Source organism: Hakea prostrata, chromosome 8, assembly GCF_041222555.1.
Source record: "Hakea prostrata isolate BN-2017 chromosome 8, UWA_Hpros_2, whole genome shotgun sequence".
Classification (NCBI taxonomy): domain Eukaryota; kingdom Viridiplantae; phylum Streptophyta; class Magnoliopsida; order Proteales; family Proteaceae; genus Hakea; species Hakea prostrata.
In genome coordinates, this window is record NC_142607.1 from 49,114,541 (window position 1) to 49,137,903 (window position 23,363).

Here is a 23,363-nt window from a genome sequence, read left to right on the forward strand (position 1 = left end):
CAGGTTCAGCAATCACATGCTCAGAAATTATTGTTATCATCATGTACCTATTTGATATCCATACAGTTTCAGTCTGTGCAGTTAGAAATTCCAAATTTCTTTCTTTGTTTCAATTTTCATATTATGTGGTCCTATCTACCTGCAGGTGTTATTGAATTTACTTAATTAATGTAAATTATTACCATGGCCCTAATATTAGATGATGATGTGCATTCAGTCCCTGTCAAGGATAAACTGCTACATTAATTATTACCATGGCCCTAATATTAGATGATGATGTGCATTCAGTCCCTGTCAAGGATAAACTGCATGATACCCAAAACTAGGGCATTTTGCTCAAAAAACTACAGAATGACATAATGAACATAACTTTACCCCCAAAGAATAAAAAGATCAAAAAAGAAAAATGACATTATGGATATAATAATTTTTAAGAGGCAGGGCTTCAAAACACACAGAATGGTAGGGAACTTGGCTTAAATTCATCAGTAAGAATAATGAAAATAGATTCAAGTGAAAACTGGATAGTGGGGTTTCAAAATTGTTTTCCAACTTATGCATCAATCACACTATTCGTGCTGATCAGAAATTACAAGATGCAATATCAAACACCCGAATTGGAAGGAGCAAAACCAAATGAAAAAAAATGAATACATCGACCTCTATTAAAGAATTGCATTCCACTATTTATTAGCCTCAATGAATTCTTTGTACTCCTTTTTCATTTTCACCCCTGATACAGTCCTGCAAATCCAACAGAGACAGCCAGTGACCACTAAAGAGTAATACATATAACAAAAGGGCCAACTATCACTATCAATCAATGCATCAAAACATGGCGGCTTAAGATGAATTGAAGAGACGCAAAATTTGAAGTTTTGCTTAAAATACATGGAAAATGGTCAGATACATGCAAAAATTGTACACTGTTAATAAGCAATAATTAATGATAGCCAACTAATGTCAAAGTTTCTCTATCTTCGCAGCATCTATCAAATTTATTTCTTTGTTGACAAGTGCAACATCAAAAAACAGTGAATCAAGTCCATGAGGGCCCATGAGGCCTGAGGAGGTTCAAATATATGCAGCCTTATCCCTATTTTTAGGAGCAAGGTGTTTCCAGAGACTCAAACTAATGACCACTTGATCAATGAGGAGCAACCTCATCATCGTTCGATGAAGGTCCATCCTCTGACAAGAACAACATTTAGCCTACTAAAAGTAATTAGGAGCAATTAATCAGGAAGGTTTAAAAAGGAGCAAACTATAAGATTCAATCTTTATTGGTAAGCACAAAGGTTTAATCACTCATGTTGTTTTAGACTGTAAATGAAACCCCTTCAGGTTTTGGCTGAAAAAAGTTAGCAAAAGGAAATTTATTGGGTTTTGACAATTAGTCTATCCATCTCTATTGGTTTGACATAGATCCATTCATAGATACTCTAATGTACTTAACCATAGCTAATCGACCTAGCTCATCTTGATACATATTGGACCAACGTGTATTTAAGACAACTTCTTGTACGTAAGACCAGTGCAAGAGATACAGCATAGCCTTTCATTCCTGCAAAACTTTTAAAATTACCACTCCAGAGCAAAGGCAGCACTTTTAAAACACAAGTGTTGTCCAAGGCTGCATCTATCCTATGCAAAGGCTGAAATGGTGCCATTAGTCATCAACCTTTGAATGCTAGCACATCTAAAATAAACCCATGTGTACACATGGATTTCTATACATGTTGCAAATTCAAACAAAAATAATTTGAAGGCCATATTACAGTTGTCTCAAGCTATAAACATCATACTTGAATGCATTGACACCTATAAACCCCATATCCAAGTGCATCGGTTGGCAACTCATTAGAGCATGCATACCCATCCATGCTGAATTGCGCTTTTCATGAGTAAAAGGAAAAGCAAAATTTTTGAAGCTGTTGAATAGTACCAAAACCTAGCAACTACAAAAGCTACAAAATGACTCTACAAGTCAGTATAAGAGTCATGAAATTCAAAGATGTTAATGTGATTAAAAAGACCAACTAAGCTAGCATGCAACATGCAAAAAGAAATGCAAGACCAGGCATACGGATTCCAATATAACAAGAAATCAGATGCATACTGACCTGAGCATCTCTTTGTTTTTGAAAAACTGCACACATGGAGTGCCCATAATCCCAGCTGCCTCAGCAACCTCGGGATCTTCCTCAATGTCAATTTCAACAAAGTGCACGTTTTGGTCAAATTCGTCTATTACCTGCAATAAGTGAAGTTATGTCAAAAACCGTCCGCAACAGAACAAGTATGGACCAATGCTGTTAACCATGAGATGGAACATTAGATTCCATAAATCATCAGCCGGTTGACCCCATCAACAAGTTCCAAGAGTTGAGTTCTCAAGGAACATCTCTAATCACTGGAAATAAACTGTATGTTCAAACCCAAAATGAAACGGCAAATGAAGCTCAGTTATTATCATTTTCATTAAAGCACAGATGATAAGGTGACTTCACCAGTAGTATGGTGAACCAAATTTCAGAGCTTACAGGCATATCAGTAGGTAAGCAGTCTGTAGATGTAAAAAAAAAACAAAAAGACATATCTGGAAACATATATCAAAATGCTTTTCCATTTTTTTGTTGCACTTGGTCTACTTCGTGTCCTACCATTTAAGCGAACAGAACATATAAAAAACAAAAGAGGGGCCACGTTGGAAAGGAAATTATAGCACCTTGCTTAAAATGGGTTTCAATGTCCTACATGGACCACACGTTGGTGATGTATATAGCACACATATAAGTCTTGGACTTTCATGGTACAACTTCCTCAGAGCATACTGCCAAAAACAGCTAAAGTCAGCAACCAAGAAGTGAAAAGAAAAAAGGGGGTAAATGACTAATGTATGGAAACAGTAAATAATTTACCTGACCCCTATGCTTTGTAAGTGTAATATCAAAACCCTCTTGTATATCTCTCTGTGTGAGTTGCTTCTCAGGCTCTTCAGTTTTGGGCTGCAGAAGGACAACAGAAGAAGAAATGTACTGCTTAGGATAAAATGTATAACTACCAAACAGTTCATAATATTGTGAATATTCAGAGAGAGACAAACAAATAGATGCTCCATGCAAGTCTGTTATAGTTTTTCATTAGCTGTCTTGAAAAGCACAATTAGCAGTCGAGAACCGTAGACCACTGAAAAGAAGTACTGAAATTTTGGCCTCGAATATTTGGTTTCCAGAAGTATCGAGACAAAGTCAGAACAAAAAGAATCAGACAATCAAAAGATTCAAAACCTATCCAATTGACTGGAAGCACTATTCAATGACTCAAGCAAATATATCATCTACTTGGAAGCCAACAAGTGGCAATGACTTAGCTAAGCAGCTTTGTTTTAGGAATAGCATACAGGTTTACTATGAAAGTGTAGTTTCTTTCTTTATCTCTTTCTTTTAGGAAGCCTATTGGGTTTGGATTAGGTGTATGCCTCCATTCTATATTCCAGCTATGATTTTGATTTTTTTTAAAGATTTATTTCCAACAGAACTTTAGCTATTCATAGAAAAAAGAGAACTGGACAGTCTCTCCATTCATATAGAAAAATGAATACTTTGTAAGCATCCTTCAACCAAAAGACGTTCCAGAAGAAACATCAGAGTTCATTTTGTTTGTCAAACTGAAATGCGTAAGCATAAATATGGACTTTGCACTTCAACAACAAGATTATGTGTCTTCATCTAGCTAGATTTTCTTCATCCCAGTTTACTGGACTCTCACTTATCCAGTGGTTTCACATTAAAGCTAATTAATTCCAAAGGGAAAAACTGATTTACACAGTCCAGTTTCAAGAAGCAGAGAATAACAACGTGGTCAACAATAGTAAACTTGACCAACTTAGACTTTCCAAAGCATAGAGGTGGTCTGCCCTTAAATTTTATTTTTTACTTTTAAATAAAAAACAAAAACAATAACCATCATCCCAAAATATTAATCTTTTTTTTTTTTTGGATGAATAAATAATTAAATAAAACAAACACCAAACTACAAGAAAGATTCAAAAGGGGAAGGATCAAAGAGAAGAATGGAATTGGGAGTTGAGCCCCCAAGAGACAACAATGAGCTTGTTCCTTGGGGAGTCAACAACCGGGGATGGGGAATAAAGATAATCTTAGCGGAAACATCAAAGTGGATAGCATTCCAAATCAAGTCAAGAGAGCGGGATTTGAAAGACCAACGCCTGAAATTATGCTCCCAGTTCCCACCACAGATGGTGGATTATAGCACAGAAAACAAGTCTACCAATCCAGTCACAAATAGAAGTACCTGAAAAGTTACTCAAAACCCAAGACCAATCACGATCAAACCCAAATGAGAGACAAGAGCGAGGCTAGATGAAAGCGAGGGCTTTTCTCCAGAGAGAACTAGAGAAAGGGCAAGAGAAGAACAAATGCTCAATGTCCTCAGTACCATTCCAACAAAGGATACAGTTGGGGTTAGCAGGGATATGGTGGCTAATAAGGAATGCTTGGGTGGGGAGGGCTAAGTTTAGGGCTCGCCAAAGGGGGAGAGAATGACGGGGTATATGATTTTTGAACCAAACCAGGGGGCCAAAGGGGGGAGAGAGAAGGGGAATGAAATAGGTTCCAAGCAGAAGATGTGGTGAAAGATTTGGTGGTGGAGGGGAGCCAAACTAATATATCATGGGGGGAGAAAAGTGTAAGAAGAATACCCATCGGATGCCATGGATCAAGCCAGAAGGATGTGGAGGAACCAGAGGAAACATGGGTGGAAATGGCAGGGAGAGCTCAAGGTCTTAGGAGGATAAGTTTCCTCCAGATCCAGGAAGGGTTAGAAGGGATGGGGATAGTCCAAAAAGAGTTAGATTTGAGAAGGGAAGAGTGGACCCAAATATTAATCTTCACCCATGTTTAAAACAACACGAATCTAAATATAACTAAAAGAAAACTTAGATGAACAGAACATTTCAACATCAACGACAAAATTTCAGCCTCAATAAATCCTAGCCTCTAGCTTTTCTATGCAACCTGAAGCCAATGAAAGTTCAAAATTACATGAGCAAGTTTGGCTCAGTTGCCTAGTATGTGGTCTTTAGCCTGCAACTTAGTAGCCTAGCCTTCTTGGACTCCAAGGGAAACTTGATCTTGGCATTGTGAAATTGTGTGGTGTTATCTTCCTTGCGGAAGTTGACTGGGATTGTTGCCGTTATGCTTATTTGAATGCAAGGGAACCTTACCCATGTGATGAAATAGGAATTGAAATGTTTGATTCTTCAGTATCTTATTCAGAACTTTACAATCAATATATACACAACTGCCATCTATGAAATAGGAAAGAATATCCTACCTAGAAGATTATAATAAATAAGAAATCTACCTCGAATAGATAATTACAATCAATGAGAAATCTACCTAGAATAGAAGATTACAATCAATGAGAAATCTACCTAGAATAGAAGATTACAATCAATGAGTAATCTACCTAGAATAGAAGATTGCAATAATAAGAAAAATACCTGTAATAGAATATTACAATCTGATCTACTTAGATTAAAGGGGCGTACCCAGTGCCGAAGCTCCCACACTGTGGGGTCTGAGGTCTACTTAGATTAAAGATACTAATAAAATATTATGATATGATTCTAAGATTTTCCACACTCCCCCTCAAGCTGGTGAATAGGCATTCTCCATTCCCAGCTTGGATATGTTTGAAAGGCTGAGCTGCTCAATCCTTTAGTAAGTACATCAGCAAGTTGACTATGTGTAGACACATACGGCATACAAATCAGTCCACTATCCAGCTTCTCTTTTATGAAGTGTCTGTCAATCTCAATGTGCTTGGTTCGGTCATGTTGAACAGGGTTATGTGCTATACTGATTGCTGATTTGTTGTCACAGTAGAGTCTCATTGGTCCACCCCATTCAACCTTTAGGTCTTCTAAGATAATTTCAACCAAAGTAATTCACATATTCCTTGAGCCATTGCACGAAATTTGGCTTCTGCACTTGACCGAGCCACAACATTTTGCTTCTTGCTCTTCCATGTCACAAGATTGCCACCAAGAAATGTGCAATATCCTGTGGTCAACCTTCTATCTACTGTTGACCCTGCATAATCAGCATCAGTGTGTGCTTCTAGTATCATTCCTTTATTCCTTCTAAATATAAGGCCTCTCCCTGGCATCCCTTTTAAATATTGTAGCACACGGTGAGCTGCATGCAAGTGAATTTCCTTTGGACTGTGCATGAATTGGTTGATTACACTAACTGCATATGCTATGTCTGGCCTTATGTGAGACAAGTAGATTAGTCTTCCTACTAGTCTTTGATACATCTCTCGGTCCACAACAACATCTTCTTCTGCATTCCCAAGTTTACTGTTGGGATCTATTGGAGTGCTTGCTGGTTTACACGCGGTCATTCCTGTTTCTTTAAGGAGATCAGTGATATACTTTTGTTAAGAGATGAAAATGCCTTGTTGAGAGTGAGCAACTTCAATGCCAAGGAAGTATTTTAATCTTCCTAAAGCCTTGATCTCAAATTCCTTAGCCAAGCATTGAGTCAAATTTTGTTTCTCTTTTTCTTCATTTCCTGTCACTATTATGTCATCAACATACACAAGTAGTGCCGTGACTCCCCCAGATGATGAGTGCTTGATGAACAATGTATGGTCTCCTTGACTTTGCTTGTAACCCATACTAATCATGACTTTAGTAAATCTGCCAAACCATGCCCGCGGTGACTGTTTGAGTCCATATAAGGCCTTTTTTAACTTGCATACAATATTAGCAGCTAAATCCTTCTCATAACCCGGTGGAACCTCCATGTAAATTTCTTCCTTTAGTTCACCATGCAAGAATGCATTTTTAACATCAAACTGTTGCAAGTCCCAACCATAATTTGCCGCCAAGGATAGTAAGATTCTGACAGTATTCATTTTTGCAACTGGAGCAAATGTTTCAAGGTAGTCAATCCCGTAAGTCTGGGTGTAGACCTTGGCTACCAACCTTGCTTTGTACCTTTCTAAAGATCCATCTGCTCGATACTTCAATGTATATACCCATTTGCACCCCACAGGTTTCTTCCCTTCTGGTAATCTTACAAGTTCCCATGTTCCATTGCTTTCTAATGCTTCCATCTCCACATTCATAGCTTGCTTCCACTCCTTATTGGATAAAGCCTCAGATAAGGTGTTAGGAATGGCAATGGTGTTTAAACTTACCAGAAAGGCTCTATGAGATGGGGAAAAATGTTTAAAGGACAAGAATTGGGCAAGAGGGTACATAGGTTTCATTGTGCATTCTCTAGTGCCTTTCCTAATGGCAATAGGAAGGTCTAGTTCATTACTATCTGTGGGCACATCGAATTCGGTTTGTAGTGAAGGATTAGTCATTTGTACCTCATTTCCAGAATTTGGATTGGAGTCTTGAACTTGCACTGATTCTGGAACAAGATTCTTCTTCCTTGAGTACACCTTTCCTTTGCCAAATCTCACATGTTCAATATCAGAAATAGGCTCATTCATTTCAAAGTTTGACATATGTTCATGTTGTTCACAGTTTGACACAGGTGAGTCTGACACAAGTTTAGGTTGTTCACAGTTTGACTTAGGTGACATAGTGAAGTATTTGGGAGTGAACTCTAAGTCAAGTAAGGAATTCCCATTCTTATCTTCCATTATTGAATGCTCCAACTGAAGATGAGGTGTGGAAAAATAAGACTTATGTTCATGAAAAGTGACATCAATGGAAACATAGAACCTTTTTTAAGGAGGGTGATAGCACTTATAGCCCTTTTGAGTGGAGGAATATCCTATAAATAAACATTTGAGTGCTCTAGGATCTAATTTACCCCGATGTGGTCCATGAATATGAACAAATGAGACACACCCAAAAATTCGAGGAACAAGGTTATTTGTCGTTTTTAGGTTTGGGTAGAACTGGGAAAGGACATCCATTGGACTCTTGAATCCTAAGACTCTCGAAGGCAGCCGATTTATGAGATGAGTTGCTGTGAGGCTCTAGTTACATCAAGAAGGTGGCCATTTTTCCGTTCAGCTACTCCGTTTTGTTGTGGGGTATCAACGCACGATGACTCATGTATAATTCCCTCCCTTTGAAAGAATGGAGTTAGAATTTGATTGAAATAGTCTCTGGCATTATCAGATCTAAATCTTTTTATACTAACTCCAAATTGGTTTTTAACCATGGAATGGAAGTTGGGAAGAACACAACTAACATCGGATTTGTTTTTGAGTAGAAAAATCCATGAGACACGAGTGCAATCATCAATGAATGACACGAACCACCTAGCCCCAGACACATTAGGAATTCTAGAAGGACCCCAAATATCACTATGAATGAGATAAAAGGGGATGGAACTTCTTTTCTTGCTTAAAGGAAGTGGTACACGCTTGTGTTTAGCAAGCTCACACACATCACAATGAAACTCATCGACATGTATGCCTTGAAACAAAGAAGGAAACAAAAGACTGATTACCCTAAAGGAAGGATGTCCAAGTCTGTGATGGTAAAGCCATATTTTTTCTTTATTGGTTTGAGAAGGACTACCATTAGTAGCATGTGATTGGCTTGGTGCCTCAAGGTAGTAGAGTCCATCCCTTTCTCTAGCATGTCCAATCGTCCTCCCCGAATCCTTGTCCTGAAATATACAATGACTATGGTGAAAGACTACATTACAATGTAAATCTTGCGTGAGTTTCTTCACAGAAACAAGATTTATAGATAGTCTAGGAACATGTAGAACATTTTTCAAGGTGAGGGATGAGTTGAGCTCAATATTTCCAGTTCCAGCCACAGTAGTTAACGAGCCATCAGCAGTAGTTATCTTCCTACTACTTGGACAGGGAGAATATGTGGTGAAAAGATTTGGTGAGTGTGTCATGTGGTCAGTTGCACCTGAATCTATGATCCAGGGGCTTGGAAGAGAATTACTAGAGACATATAATCCAATAGAAAGTGGAAACTCACCTGAATATGCCAAAGAACATGTACCTCGTTTTTTGTTAAGGTTGCTTAAAAGAGTTTTTACACGTTCTATGTCCTCCTGATTAAGGCTAGCAACCTCTTTATTAGTGACTTCAGGTTGCTATGCAAATGTAACATGCGCCTGACCATTATTTCCAGATTGCTCTCCTTTGTGCCGCCACTCTCGGCTAGGAGGTTTACCATGAAGTTTCCAGCATCTTTCCCGTGTGTAACGAGCTTTCTTGCAGTAGGTACACCATAGATTGTCTCTATTTTGCAATTCTCCATTCTGCAGATTTTTTATTTTCTGATCAAATGCAGTCCAGAAAGTAACCTCTTTTGGTTCTGACATACTCTTTGTAGGTGCTTAAAAATAGTATGTGAAACAAGTAACCAAAGATGCAATAGAATGATGAGATAAGGCGGAGAAATAATAAATCTGTTTTTCAGGTAAGGAAAAATAAACGAAACGGAGCTGAATAAAGAATGGCGATAAAGGCCAAAGGAAGAATAATCTACGTGTGGAGGAAACACCAGAGATTAAAGGCAATGAAGGCCTGAAAGCTGGACAGCAATCCCAAGATTGGTTGGCTCTGATACCATGATGAAATAGGAATTGAAATGTTTGATTCTTCAGTATCTTATTCAGAACTTTACAATCAATATATACACAACTGCTATCTATGAAATAGGAAAGAATATCCTACCTAGAAGATTAGAATAAATAAGAAATCTACCTAGAATAGAAGATTACAATCAATGAGAAATCTACCTAGAATAGAAGATTACAATCAATGAGAAATCTACCTAGAATAGAAGATTACAATCAATGAGAAATCTACCTAGAATAGAAGATTACAATCAATGAGTAATCTACCTAGAATAGAAGATTGCAATAATAAGAAAAATACCTGTAATAGAATATTACAATTTGATCTACTTAGATTAAAGATACTAATAAAATATTATGATATGATTCTAAGATTTTCCACACATCGCATGAAGCCTTTTCATAGTACGTCTATTCTACATTACCGTTAAGGGCATCAACGTACTCTTTATACGTGTTGTGTCAACCAGTCTAGCTTTCATAATGCAGCCAACTCCAATAATTTTAAAATCTTGGCAGGATTCTTCTAAAGATTGCAAGCACTAGACCATTGCTCTTTTTGGCTTTCTCAAGCTTCAACAAGAATACCAAGGCTTTGATTTTGCAAACATCATTCCTAGCCCAGAGTTTCCTCCAGCATATCTTTAGGTGATTACTCAATTCAATTGGGAGTCTCTCCCGACTGCCTGGAACTGGCAAAGCCTGAAATTCACCATTTCTGCAATGGGGGAATTTTTGCAAAGTAACTAAAGCACCTTCTCCCTTCTTCTTCCTCCTCTTCCCCTTCCAAAGGTGAGCCTGCCAACTTATATATATAAAGATGTAAAAACATCTCATCCTTATCTTCAAAGCTTTCTCTCCTTTCCACCTACTTCCATTAAAATCATATCAAAATCTCCCACCTTTGAAGCATACGACACCCCACAAACTCCATCTATACCCCTTCTAGCATTTTAACTGGATCACCAAGGGCCATTAGAACCTATGACCCTATCCTTCAGATTTAAAGAGATGCTAGACAAAATATTTGCATATTCTCAACTTCATGCACCACCAACAATCTAAATTCCCGGACAATTTCGTCTTGAAAATGGCATCCTGCTGTTTAAATTTGCTTCTGCCACCTGTAGAGTCAAAGCCATTGAAGGTTCTCCTTGGTTTGTAGGGAAATCCCTAATCTTCATAAAACCCTGGGAACCCTCCATGCCTCTCCGAAAGGGCAACTTCAACTTGCTTCCCCTGTGGATCAATCTCCCTGGTCTTCCGCTGGAGTTTTGGAATCGCGAATGTCTCAGTCGTGTTGGCTCTGCGTTAGGCCGTCCCCTCCACTTTGATATGAAGACTTCCAAGCTTGAGCGTTGTCTCATGCTCGTATTTGTGTAGATGTGCCTGGGTCAAAGCCTCTCCCTCCTTGTATTCTCCATAGCTGATGATTCGAGATTGCACCTCAATCAACTAATTGTTTATGATTGGGTACCATCCAGATGCTCAATCTGCCTTACGTTTTGTCACAACAGTTCCGAATGCTCTGCTCTGAAAGTTTCTTCCACATCTGTGACCTCTGCTCTGTCAGGTCTCCATCGTCTGTACTACCGCTGTTGAAGCCTCCTGTTCCTAATCATCGCCCGCAAGGCCTGCAAGTTGTTTCTATTGTCCATGCTTCGACGTCCTCAATGCAAGCGTTGTTGCATCCACCTCCGTTGATTGAATTAATGACTCCTGTTCCTCCAAAAATTCTTGGATCCTTGATCAATCGGTTCAACCTTATCTCAGTCGATGTTACTACTGAACCTTTGCTGCCGGCCATTTCTTGCACTCTGCTGCCGAGAACTCTGAGGTGGTTGTCGCTACCACCATTGTCGTGGGTCAAGATCATGCTAGCCCTATTGCTGCTCACGCTCTTGTGGCAGTCGCTGCCGCTCAAGTCCATTTTCCCTCTACTGGACTTGGTGAGATTTCTTCTGCTCTCTAACGAACCTCCAACCCCTTCACCCTTATGCTTTGCTTCCCAAATCACCGCCAGCATCGAGCAACCTGCTCCCTTTTCTACCACTGTCGGCCCGCCTGACTCTCGCTCGCTGCCGTAGCCCTGCACTTACCAAAGATGTAGAACCAAGCCAAAGACTGGTCAAATAGTGACATCTCCTTGCACAGTGCCCCTGACTGCAAAGACCCTTGAGGATCTTTGCCATTTTTTTACTGCCGAAAACCTTACCACTGTTGAAGCCTGGAGGCCAGCTTCTTCCACAGATTCCGAGGGGCCTTCTTCCTTAATCGGAAACCTCCATGATTCGTCGCTTCTCTCCCCTGCTCCTCGACCTGCACCTTTCCACTTCCATGAAACCCTTATAGCTGAAACTGCAGTCTCTCCTCCTCTGCCTCTCCTTCCTCCTATTTCGGTGAATGAGAAAGATAATATCACCGACTCCCCTAATACCCCTCCTCTCTCCTCCCACGATCAATTCACCCTACCCATTCCCCCCCCCCCCCCCCCTATATGCCCCTTATTAGACCCCATGGCCCATAGGCCTAAGCACTTCAATCCAAGCTCCGCTCTAAACTCACCTAAGTGCCCCATGGGCCTATACCCTTCAATCCAAACTCCACCTGTGACCCAATCCCTATCGAGCTTGATTCAGATCCTCCCCCCCCCCCCACGCATATCCTCGACCATGCTAAGTGTAGAAGGAGTATTCGCTCTGTTAAGGGGCACAACCCATTTGGCGACGACTTCTTGGTTGACCTCAAGTCCTTTAAGAAAAAGAAGAACAAGAAAAAATCCGCAAAATAGTCTCATTGGCCCCTGTTCGGCCCATCTTCTTTGGGTCTTGCTTATGTTGCATTGTCAGTGCTTTTTAATCTTTGCTTTATTTCTGCTATGTTGTAAGTGTGTTGTTGTCTTTTAATACAATTTCTTATTCATCCAAAAAAAACGATCTAAAGGAAAAGGCTCACCCGCCACCACTGCTCCCCAATGCTCGACCATATAAGGAAAAGGCTCCAACTCTGGAAAGGCAAGATTTTATCCTTTACAGGTCGAGTCGTGCTCATTCAATCCGTCCTCCAATCATCTTATATGTATTGGAGTGGCATCTTCTCAATCCCCAGATCCGTCATCCATTCCTTGGAATCCCTGTTCTGTGCCTTCCTCTGGAAAGGCCAAGAATCCTCTCGTTTCCTCCACCCATCTCTTGGGGCTCTATTTGTCATCCCAAATCCGAGGGAGGTCTTGGGATCTGTCGAATCATTGATGTCAATTTGGCCCGTCTTCTGAAGCTCATTTGGAAGATAGTTTCGAAGCATGACTCGATTTGGGTTTCGTGGGTCTACTCCTACCTCCTCAAGCAAGACTCTTTTTGGACAGTTTCTTGCCCCCCTAACCCATCTTGGATTTGGAGGAAAATGCTTCTCCTCCACCCCCGCACTCTCTCTGCTATTTCTATCCAGATCTCTAGTGGATCTTCCATCCTCTTTTGGCTTGACCCCTGGCATCCAATGGGCGTTCTCTATACCCTCCTAGGTCCCCGTGCTGCCTACGAGACCCATATCCCCAAGGCTTGCACCCTGGATAGTTTCATCTCCAATGGATCGTGGACCCCGCTCCCTCACCCCAGGCTCTCTCGTTTGGAGTGCCCTTCCCCCTATCACCAGCCATTCGTCCGACCTCACTATTTGGTCCCCTTCTCCCACCAAATCATTCCCTACTGCCTCCGCTTAGAACCTCCTTCGATTCCATCACCCCCTATTCCCTAGTCCCGGTTGGTTTGGTTTAAAGGTCACATTCCCCGCCATACACTCACCCTTTGGAGGGCCCTCAATCTTGCCCTCCCTACCCAAACTTTTCTCATTAGCCGCCATATCCCCGCTAACCCTACCTGTTCCCTTTGTTGGAATGTCTCTGAGGACATTTAGCACATTTTCTTCTCCTGCCCCCTTTCCCGTTCCATTTGGGACAGAGCCCTTGCCTCCATTTGGCCTCGCTCGAGTCCATCTCTTGGGTTTGCTAGGGATTGATCCTGGATCTTGAGGAACTTTGCCGGACACTCTATTTGCGATTGCCTCGGCAAGCTAGTCTTCGATGCCACAATCCACCATCTTTGGTGGGAGTGTAACATTAGAAGATGGACCTCCAAATCTCGTTCTCTTAAGCTGATTTGGAGCGCCATCTGCTTTGATGTATTTTCCAGATTGCTGTCTATCCCCCATTACCCTGTGGCGGACTCCCCCAGAAATAGGTTAATTGTTAGTTTCTAGGATCTCCGCTCATCTTTTATTTCCCCTGCTTGAGTGCTTTGTGCTACTTTGTCTGTGGCTTTGTATTGCTTGTTGTCTTTAATATAATTATTTATTCATCCAAAAAAAAAAAATCTAAATTCCCTAACAGATTTTTTTACAAAACCAAAATATCTATTCTAAACGTCCCATTACAAACTCAAATTAGCATTTTTCCCTCTTCAGCGACATGCATTACTATACCGTGCATTTGTACAAAACCACCTACTTAGATGAAGTCAAATACTTAGGTTTATTAGCAGTGAATCCAATCGACAGTCAGTTCTCTCTTTTTTTTCTTTTTCTTTTTTTCTTAATATATATATAATTACAAATATTAAAAAAAAAAAAAACCCCCATTTGGGAGAGAAAAGTAAGCTCTCCAGAGACAAAACTAATAAACCAAAACAGTAAATCACCCTCGCATAACAATTTCATCTGAGAAAAGCAAGAATAAAAGAACATCATTCAAGGTCACATAACGTTCTAAAATAAATGAAATAAGCATAGAACAAATTACCTGGTGAAACTCAACAAGTAGATTATTGCCTCCAAGATATCTCTCAACTGATAAAGCAGCTATACAACCTGATCCAGCTGCAGTAACGGCTTGCCTCCATTCGTGATCCTATTGACAGGATAATAGAATGAAAATCTACGACGTATTCCATCACCAACAAACTAAAGGTGGTTCAAAATTAGAGGACCAGCTGGACCTTCCAAAGAAAAATCAAATGGTTCTTAGGAAGTACAAGCCCTCTGTACTTACCATTGTTTACTGTTACATATATACAATAAACAGAACAGTCAAGGCATCATCTAGGAGCCCTGATCACCACCTTGCATCTATACCCCTTCCAATGCCTTGTGTTGCCCAGATGCCAACAACTATGAATATAAATGTGGTACATAGTAGTAATACAAAGCCTTTTGGCACCTCACTGCATGTCATGAATGTAGACCAAAGCATCATTTTGAGCAACCAAAATTGTGATCCACTTTCTGATGACTGATGGTATGGGGATTTTAGAATGACAGAATGACCAACCTAGAATACAACTCCAAAGATTGGACAGGTAAAGAAAGGGACAGAGGACGCACATCTCATCACGTGAGAGGAGGAAAGCATCAGCAGCAAGCCCATGCCAGGGCCAGCCTTGCCACTGCTGCTTGATGACTATCGTTGGAGTTGTACTCTCCTTTTGAAGAATAGCAGCAGTTGGCAGCCTTTGCTTGGAGGTAATAGTGCCTGCAATATACTCTTTGCTGCTGTTCTGTACATGCCAATTACCTCTGGAATGCAGGTTGATACCCCCTGCAATTACTGTGCACAGGGCAGTGTAACAATAGCAACCAAGACTCCAGTGGAAAACCGGAACTGCAGGGACAGGCAAGGGCCAGATTTGAGAGGAAATCTGTGACTCGCAGTTCAGTTAAACAGATGGATCACTACTCCTGGTCAGATGTTCCATCTAGGGTCAGGAACAAAGCCTGAAAATCTCACAGGAAACCAATGGTGGGATTGGGAAGCATGGACTAGGTCAGAAATATAAACTCCTAGAATCAAAATTAGGAAGTCAGAATATTTAGAGGTAGTTTGAGCTTAGTAACTTTGAAAGTGACAGGATTTAGAGACTCATGAAATTCTGGCAACTCCAAATCAGAAAACCAAGAAATTTGAAACTGATGACGCTCAGTCATACAGCATCACGTGCAGATTATTAGTAAACATTACTGAAGTGAATCCAAATCAGCAACAGAATGGAGTACTCTGAATAAATAACCTTCAAAAGATAAGAATCAGAGATGGGTGGTGGTTGAATAATGATCAGAGCAAACAAACAATGGTATACGAATCAAGTACTAGTGTTCTGTTACTTTTTTCATGTAGTAACCAGACTCACTGCAACAAGAACTGAAATATGCTCCACAAGTAGCATGAGTTCTCAAATAAACAGAGTATGACAAAAAGGAACTAAAAAGAGGATACCTAACCAGATGCAGGAAGTGTAGAACTAGATGTCTCCAATTGAAATGAAGAAGTGAAAGCAACATGGATATGTTGGTCTGTCATCAATCCTCAATTAGAATCTCACAAAGGTTTGCTGTCTCTCACAAAGGTTTGCTGTCTCTCACAAAGGTTTGCTGTCTCTCACAGCAGGAATGCCTCTGATGCTCAAACTCAGGCACATTGTGAGGTTCTATCTTTTGTCAAAATTATGGGGACTGTGGACTGCCCTTCTTTAAAAATAAAATTCGATGTTCTAAAACAATGGAAACTCTCGATAGGAAAGGAGGGTTCTAATAAAATATAAGCTTATAATAATAGCAAATCTAACACAGGAACACGGTTGTCATGAGATCCAGGTGTTAAGGCAACAAAGCAGTGGAGAGGACCTAGACACAAAAGGAAACCAGCAAGGCGATCAAGGCATCCAAACTGGAGACCTTGGCAATGTACTGAAACCTAATAATTTAAAGATTGAGAAACAGAAAAAAAATATCTCCAGAATATTCTCCACCCAAGAGCTTTATGACTGCTAGAAACTCCTACACACAGCTTCCACATCCTAAAACAGAACCATATTGAACCCACAAAGAACCAGACCAACCATAACAGGCTAAATCAGGGCTGGACATGGTTAAGGCATTTGTTCCAGCAGAAAAATTCTACTCGAACATCTGATCAACATCAGCAGGCCAATAAGATCATCTCGCTGCCAATTCAAATCATGTCCTAGCCAAACTCTGAATGCTTTACTGACTGCACAATTACATGGATTACAGAGCCCATGTATGGGTATAAGTTGGAGGTTCCCTAGCAGTAGCAACATAATGAATTATTCAAATTGAAGTTAGGTAGGAAGTCTAATTTGGACAGCATTACCTGTACATCTCCAGCTGCAAAGACACCTTCAACAGAAGTTTTTGCTGTTCCTTCCTTTACTAACACATATCCTGCGCTATCAAGTTCAATTTTCCCTTCCAACACCTGACTGTTTGGAGTGTGACCTATGCCATAGAATAAACCTTTTGCTTCAAGCACTGATTCCTCTCCTGTGTCAGTCCTCTTAACTAAAATCCCAGACATCTGGCCTTTGGTATTGCTGATGACATCCACAGCCTCTGTATTGAAGTGCAAGGTAATATTTGGATTGTTGAAAACTCTGAAACATTCGCCATAATCAACCTGTTAAACAAACATTCAGGGAGTTGAAAATTTAAGAGGCAAACTCGTACACAATTACACCCTCAAAAGAACCAGTTACCCTATTAAAGCATTCCAAGCAATCAAGAAGAACCTGAGGAGAACTTTACACATCAGTTATCGAGCAGTTCTGAGTTCTGACCAGAGAAAAAGCTCTAGACTTGTAGTTAACTGATGGAGCAAAATATGCAACTGGCCCACGTGTTAGTTGAAGCAACCAAGAATGCTCGTAGTATGTTGTTATAACAGGATCATTTAATCACATTTCCCTCTAACAAGACTTGTAGCCAATAACTGCAAAGTAGAAGAGAGAGCTAAACCCACGATAGGTTCAACTCCTACCATGATTTCTGCCTACGAACTATTTATAATAGTAAGCAAGATTAGAATCAGACTTTGCAGAGGTTACAAGATACACACACACACAAATCAATCAAACGAGACTCCAACTACTGAAACTGAAAAGAAAAAGAAAAAGAAGTAAAACATAAGAGAGAGACAAATGCTATCATCAGTATATGATGGAAGGGAAAGGAATAATAACTTCACCAGTTATATCCCCCAAAAGAAATATATATTAGTGGAAAGGGATGGAAAAGAGAGGATATCGGGTTGATACCGACCTAGGACACCAGTGATTCATTAGCCCCATATGGGATACCAATGATTATTTGACTTATGTTGGCTACATTTGGGACGCCAATGAGGACATTGACTGGCCTCATCTGGAATGCCAGTGAGGATTTGACAAGACTTCATCTGAGGACATCATATACATTGATATGTATTATATAGCCAATTTATATATGGCACCCATCTAATTGGTTGGTGCGTGAGCTCCTATAAGGATCTTAGGCCCTTGACTGTATCATCCCGAGCTCCTACAGATACCTCGGGTCCAGGTGAGGATCCTCTCCAACTCACTGCCCATCCCAATACCTTGGGTCCGGGTGAGGATCCTCTCCAGCTCCTTGACCATCCCAGCTCCCCCCAACCTCACACAAAACAGGGTGAAGTAATAGCCTTAACTCCTGTCAAAAGGCCTGATGAGTGTGGGGTTCACCCCTGCCTGTATGAGGTTTGGATGAATTGGGATGGGCAGGGAGTTGGACGGGATCCAAATCCCCTAGGGTTCTCACTTGACTCATCACTGAGAATTGTTTGAATTGATTTAACCCTAAGAAAATGAGAATAATGTGAAACAGCTGGAAAGGTATATCTGATATTGAGCCTTTTCCCTTTTTGGAATTGATAATTGGAAATGATATGAACTCCTTGGAAATGCATATTGATACTGATATCTCTCCCTACTTGTGTAATTGATAGTTAGAAATGATGCAAACTTATTGAAAATTTATATTTATGAATGATGAGGAGGTACTCATTATTCATTAATGATGTGAACTTCTGCATGTACCGGGAATTTTCCTTGAAACATCTCCTTTTTATTTCTAATGCATTGGTGATCATGCTATCTCAACGGTTTGGTACTTGTTGAGTTGCTTCACTCAATCCCTAGTGTTAAAAGATGTTTCAGATTGATAGACTAGATCTCCAGGGGGTGGTTATGCACTTAGGGTATTCAAGTTGAACCTTCTGGGAGACTTATTTTGAGAATAAAGATTTGGAGATATAACTAGAGAAGTTTCACTTATTCTTGTGAGGGGAAGATTTTGTGTATATGTTGAAGGCATTGCAATTGACATGTTTGATAGGTGACTAAAAAAAACTAACCCTACATGGGTGCACTTGATCCTGGGTAGTTGTGGATGATTAAAATCTAATTTTCTGTTTTTCATTATAGATTCCTTTAGTATGACACACAAGCGGTTCATGATTTGGGGTGTGAGATGGGGCAAGCCCACGTCAGCCCAATAAAGAATCAAGCAACAAACACCTGCATGCAATTTTAAAGGTTCATATTGCAACTTTTAACCTAATAATTCAAATTGAGCATTTTCAAACAGAAGGAAAGTATTCTTCAAATCTGATGATTCTGATCACCTTCCATCCTCATGTAAGTCATCAAATTAATGTGAAAAAATATATATATTGGAAGTAAACAAAGACTGGGAGTATCTATGTGTGTTATATATATATATATATATAGTAAATCCATCAGTAAACCATAAAGACGCAGTAACTAACAGCGGGGAAAGCTGCATCTTAACTCACCTATCCTGCATTGCTTTAGATGCCTTCAATTGGTCCCTTCGGACAAGTAAATGCACATGACGAGCATATTTTGTAAGATATAATGCTTCCTCAGTAGCTGTATCACCTCCTCCAACAACAGCAAGAACTTGCCCCTTAAATAGTGGTGATGCTCCATCACAAATTGCACAAGCACTAATTCCTCTACTCCAAAATTCATGTTCACGAGGTAAATTGAGCCTTTTTGCAGTAGCTCCTGTAGCTACAATAACACTGTAGCACTTCACCTGCAACAAGAAGCCATGTAGACCCTAAACAACTAATAGGCACCAAAGGAAGGCCATGACAACAATTATAAATAATCCAAGACGAGATTACAATAAACACAACACATAATAGGACAACAAGAAAAGGGGAAAATAAGGCAAAACTCAATCCATTTTTAAATTATTAGTGCATAGAGATGTTCTATGTAAACCCACAAAAACAAGGATGATAGAACTCCCACAAAAACAAGGATGATAGAACTAACTTTGAAAGACTCAGGTCTTTCATAAATGAAGATAGAAAGATCATGAGTATATTCAGTTTGAGGGAAGTAGTAGAATAACTTGCCATGGGAGCTCCACACACCGTAGGAAGCAACATCCAACATCAAATCAAGTACCAGGTAGTATGAGTTTTATAAAGTGAAGAAGTACTACTATCTACCACATAGAACAATTGGCGCTTAATTACCATCCAACACCATTCCTAAAACCCATCTCGAAGTCTTATAAAGACTACCAAATGTCAAACATTATAGAACAGGATGACTTTTCAACCTGAAAGTGAAATTCAACAATTCAACCAAAGAGTAAGTAAAAGCATACCCTCCCGACCCCAAATGTCAATAACAACAAGAAGTCTCAGCATGAACAAGCTTTTGGTAGGTGAAGTTTAATCCTATCCCCATTAACAATACACTGATTCAAAACAACACATATAAACGTCACACTCTAAATCTCCCTTAGAAGGGCCCAGTAGAAAGGAGATGACGGACAGGGAAGTTTATATGATTTTCTTCCTCTTGTGAAGTTGTGATACATTAGAAGATAATGTCTTTGAATATCCATCAATACACTTTCACCCAGATGTCCAAATTTATGGCACAGAAGGAGTTCTATATTAAGCAAATCACCCTTGCTACCATCTCAATTTTTATAAACAAATGTAGTTCAGTGGAAATGTGAATGTGGAGATTGATAAGAGGTGATACTAGAAAAATAAAATAAGGAACGAATAAATTAGAGCTAATTTAGGAGTAGGGTTGATACATAATTAGTCGTAAGAAATTCAGTGAGGTGATATAGACAATGTTGAACCGAGGCATTTGAATGCTCCCAATATGGAGAGTTGATCTTTTATTAAGATTGAAGGAGCTAAAAGAGCTAAGGGTATGCCTGAAACGACTTCAAAACAAGTGGTGAGAAAAGATGTGCATAGTTGAAGACTAGTAACATGTAGACTTTGAATATAGCTGGATGGAGAAAAGGACCGATGTAGTCTACCCTATTTAGTTAGGACAAGACTGAAATGAGTTGAATTGAACTGAATGGGTAAATTTCAAATTTGCACATGTAATCAAAAGTAAACGCCCAAGAATTTCAAACATCTATTTGATCAATTTCTGTCTTCCTCCATGATTTCAAAACCCATTTACCTAACTCTAAAAAATTAATTTTTGAGGGGTTGGGGATGATCAAGTACAAGCAAGCTACACAGTTGAGTATCTTCTCACCTCACGTTCACTACTTCTAATGATAAAAGGGTTACTCTTCACGTCAATATATTCCACGTCTTCTTGGTAGAGCTCGGCTCCCCAGCGCTCAGCTTGCCGCCGCATCCTAATAATCAAATTAGCCAAGCAATGTCAATATAATCACCACCCACTCTTCACTCTTCAATTTGGGTATCAAATATTCTCACGATACAGAACAAATTATAGGGAGAAAAAGACTACCGGTCCATCAAATCTGGCCCAGTAATCCCATCAGGAAATCCAGGAAAATTCTCCACTTCTGTGGTCGTCATCAACTGACCTCCAGGAGAACCACCTACTTGATAACCTTCAAAAACCACAGGCTTCAAATTCGCACGAGCTGCATATATTGCCGCCGTATACCCAGCAGGACCTGAACCTATAATCACCAAATTCTCGACCCCTTTATACGTAGCTGCAAGAAACCCACAAAGTTTTCATCGAGAAACAGAGAAACCCAGCATTCCTTCTTTCCTTCACAGATTAAAAAAGAAATCTTTACCTGAAGAGATTGGGAGGTCCTCTGTCGATACAGAAGCTCTAACAGGAAGAGATGAAGAGATAGATAGGTAAGTTCTGATAGGATCAACACGAAAGCGGCATTTCCGAGGGAGAAAAGCAAGGCAATTGGGGGTGAGAAGCGTTTTGGAAAATGTGGAAGGAGAGGGAGAAGCCATAGTAGCTCTGTGAGACAGAGTTCCGACTCCTATCCTCTCAGCCATAAGTTTCACACCATACACTCCCACAAAGCAACAAATCCTGCAATCTCTGCTAATTGCCAAAATGGAATTGGGTTTTTAAGATTACATTATTACAGTCTTTCTCTCTGCATCGCCCATTTCGTTTACTACTCGTACCAAAAAAAAAAAAAAACTAAGGATAACTGAGGCCGTCGGTTTCACTGGAATGTCGCTGTTGCTGGAAATTTCTACAATTCTTTTTACCGCAAAATACATATGCTGCCCCCCATGTTTTGTTTTTATTATATTTACACCTTCAGAAATTTATTTTATTAAGTTTAAACCCATAATGGGTAATGGGGGAAGATCACTCCCACATTAGGGAAAACTATGTCTGCTTCTTTGATGCTTTTCGATTACATAAATAATAGTGCATAAGATATTTTAATCACATAAATAGATGTAAAATTTACTGGATATCAAGTTTTTTCCTCACCCATAAGATTCAAAGAGGGTAAATTTTATTTTATATTTTTTTGTCAAAAAATAATGGAATTAGGTACAAGTAAACATTAGTAGTAGAATAAATTACAGCTGATGTGAATATAATAGTTTCCAAATTTAGAGGGTATAAATGTAATTTGCTTCTTTTTTTAATCATAATACAAAGAGGATTTTGATACATTATATATTCGACAGCACTTTCAATTGGTAGAGGATTTGACCAACATTTAATAGGCATCCAACGGTTGGATTTTACAAGTGACATCTTGACATTTATATAGTCAATCATTGAAATGTGAGCAACAAAGCCTAGTCATGAATGGCATTGTTTATCCAAGAAATAAGCCGTGTATAAAACAATGCTTTTCGATCTAATCCGAAACATTTTTTTGGCCTAAACAATTCTGAAATAATTTTATAATTCTTTATTTATTCATTTTGTTTTTTTGTTTTTTTTTAAGAAAGATAGATTTTAAATAAATCAGACATATAGATGTATTGCTGACAAAATGATGACAATCTCTTATGTAGAGACAATAAGATCAAGGAAATCTCAAGTAAATCCCTTAAATTATAAAAATTCTTTAATTAATTCAACAAGATAACTCTTGCCAAGAGCCCTAGAATCAGTAAACCATAACAATTTATCATGTGGGAAATTTTATGTTGAAGAAGAAAACTATTGGTTGATTATTAGACTAAGATGGAAGTATGGAAGTGTACATAAGAATCATGGTGGTCATTTGAGTTTGAGAAAGAATTATCATATAAAGAACTATGGAGTGTAGTCATGAATGTTCTTCAATTGACTCCAGTTGATTTGGTCTAGCTACTTAAGCTACTTAATTAATTAATTAAAGAATTAAGAAGGGTCAACATTCTTGCAGCTTTGTTATATATGGCATGTGTCATGCAATCAGGTTTGGCCACATTCTTCTTACCATCTTATCTCTCAAGCTCTTCTCATCACAGTACCTCTTCAAATGTGAAACCAAATGGTTGGTGAAGACAAATTGCTTATGATCACCTCATACCCTAAAAAAAAATACAGATTGCATTCCCCAGTCAACATTCAAGAAAGCTCAGCTGCCTGCTTCTGTCTTGAAAAATAAAAAATATATCAGAAACGTCTCATA

General features: G+C 39.3%; 1 protein-coding gene and 1 long non-coding RNA gene across 3 annotated transcripts; one reads left to right on the top strand and one right to left on the bottom strand.

The window, feature by feature from the left end:
* Window positions 1-4: 4 nt before the first annotated feature.
* Window positions 5-21,865, bottom strand: LOC149008374 (thioredoxin reductase NTRC-like). 2 transcript variants are annotated; one of them, XM_089165804.1, is made up of 10 exons: window positions 21,546-21,864; window positions 21,245-21,458; window positions 21,023-21,128; window positions 19,264-19,529; window positions 16,768-17,047; window positions 14,401-14,508; window positions 2,922-3,008; window positions 2,729-2,833; window positions 2,124-2,254; window positions 5-744 (listed from the first exon to the last, which is right to left on the bottom strand). In XM_089165804.1, exons 1-10 carry the CDS (start codon window positions 21,763-21,765, stop codon window positions 684-686), a joined length of 1,578 nt encoding a protein of 525 aa, XP_089021930.1. In that variant the 5' UTR covers window positions 21,766-21,864; the 3' UTR covers window positions 5-683. The 2 variants fall into 2 exon arrangements, with proteins under 2 accessions (XP_089021930.1, XP_089021931.1); XM_089165805.1 differs by lacking the exon at window positions 5-744 and adding an exon at window positions 771-1,967 and having other exon boundaries at window positions 21,546-21,865.
* LOC149008375 (uncharacterized) lies at window positions 15,909-16,195 on the top strand. The gene is made up of 2 exons (XR_016175082.1): window positions 15,909-15,980; window positions 16,021-16,195. It is a non-coding gene; the product is annotated as an uncharacterized LOC149008375 (long non-coding RNA).
* Window positions 21,866-23,363: the final 1,498 nt, after the last annotated feature.

Excerpts from the sequence above, each read along its gene's own strand:
- LOC149008374 (XM_089165804.1), bottom strand. The coding sequence starts at position 21,765 with ATGGCTGAGAGGATAGGAGTCGGAACTCTGTCTCACAGAGCTACTATG. Across the intron at positions 14,509-16,767 it reads TTGCAGCTGGAGATGTACAG|GATCACGAATGGAGGCAAGC; the intron begins GTAATGCTGTCC and ends TCCTGTCAATAG. Across the intron at positions 2,255-2,728 it reads TGAAACCCATTTTAAGCAAG|GTAATAGACGAATTTGACCA; the intron begins GTGCTATAATTT and ends CACTTATTGCAG.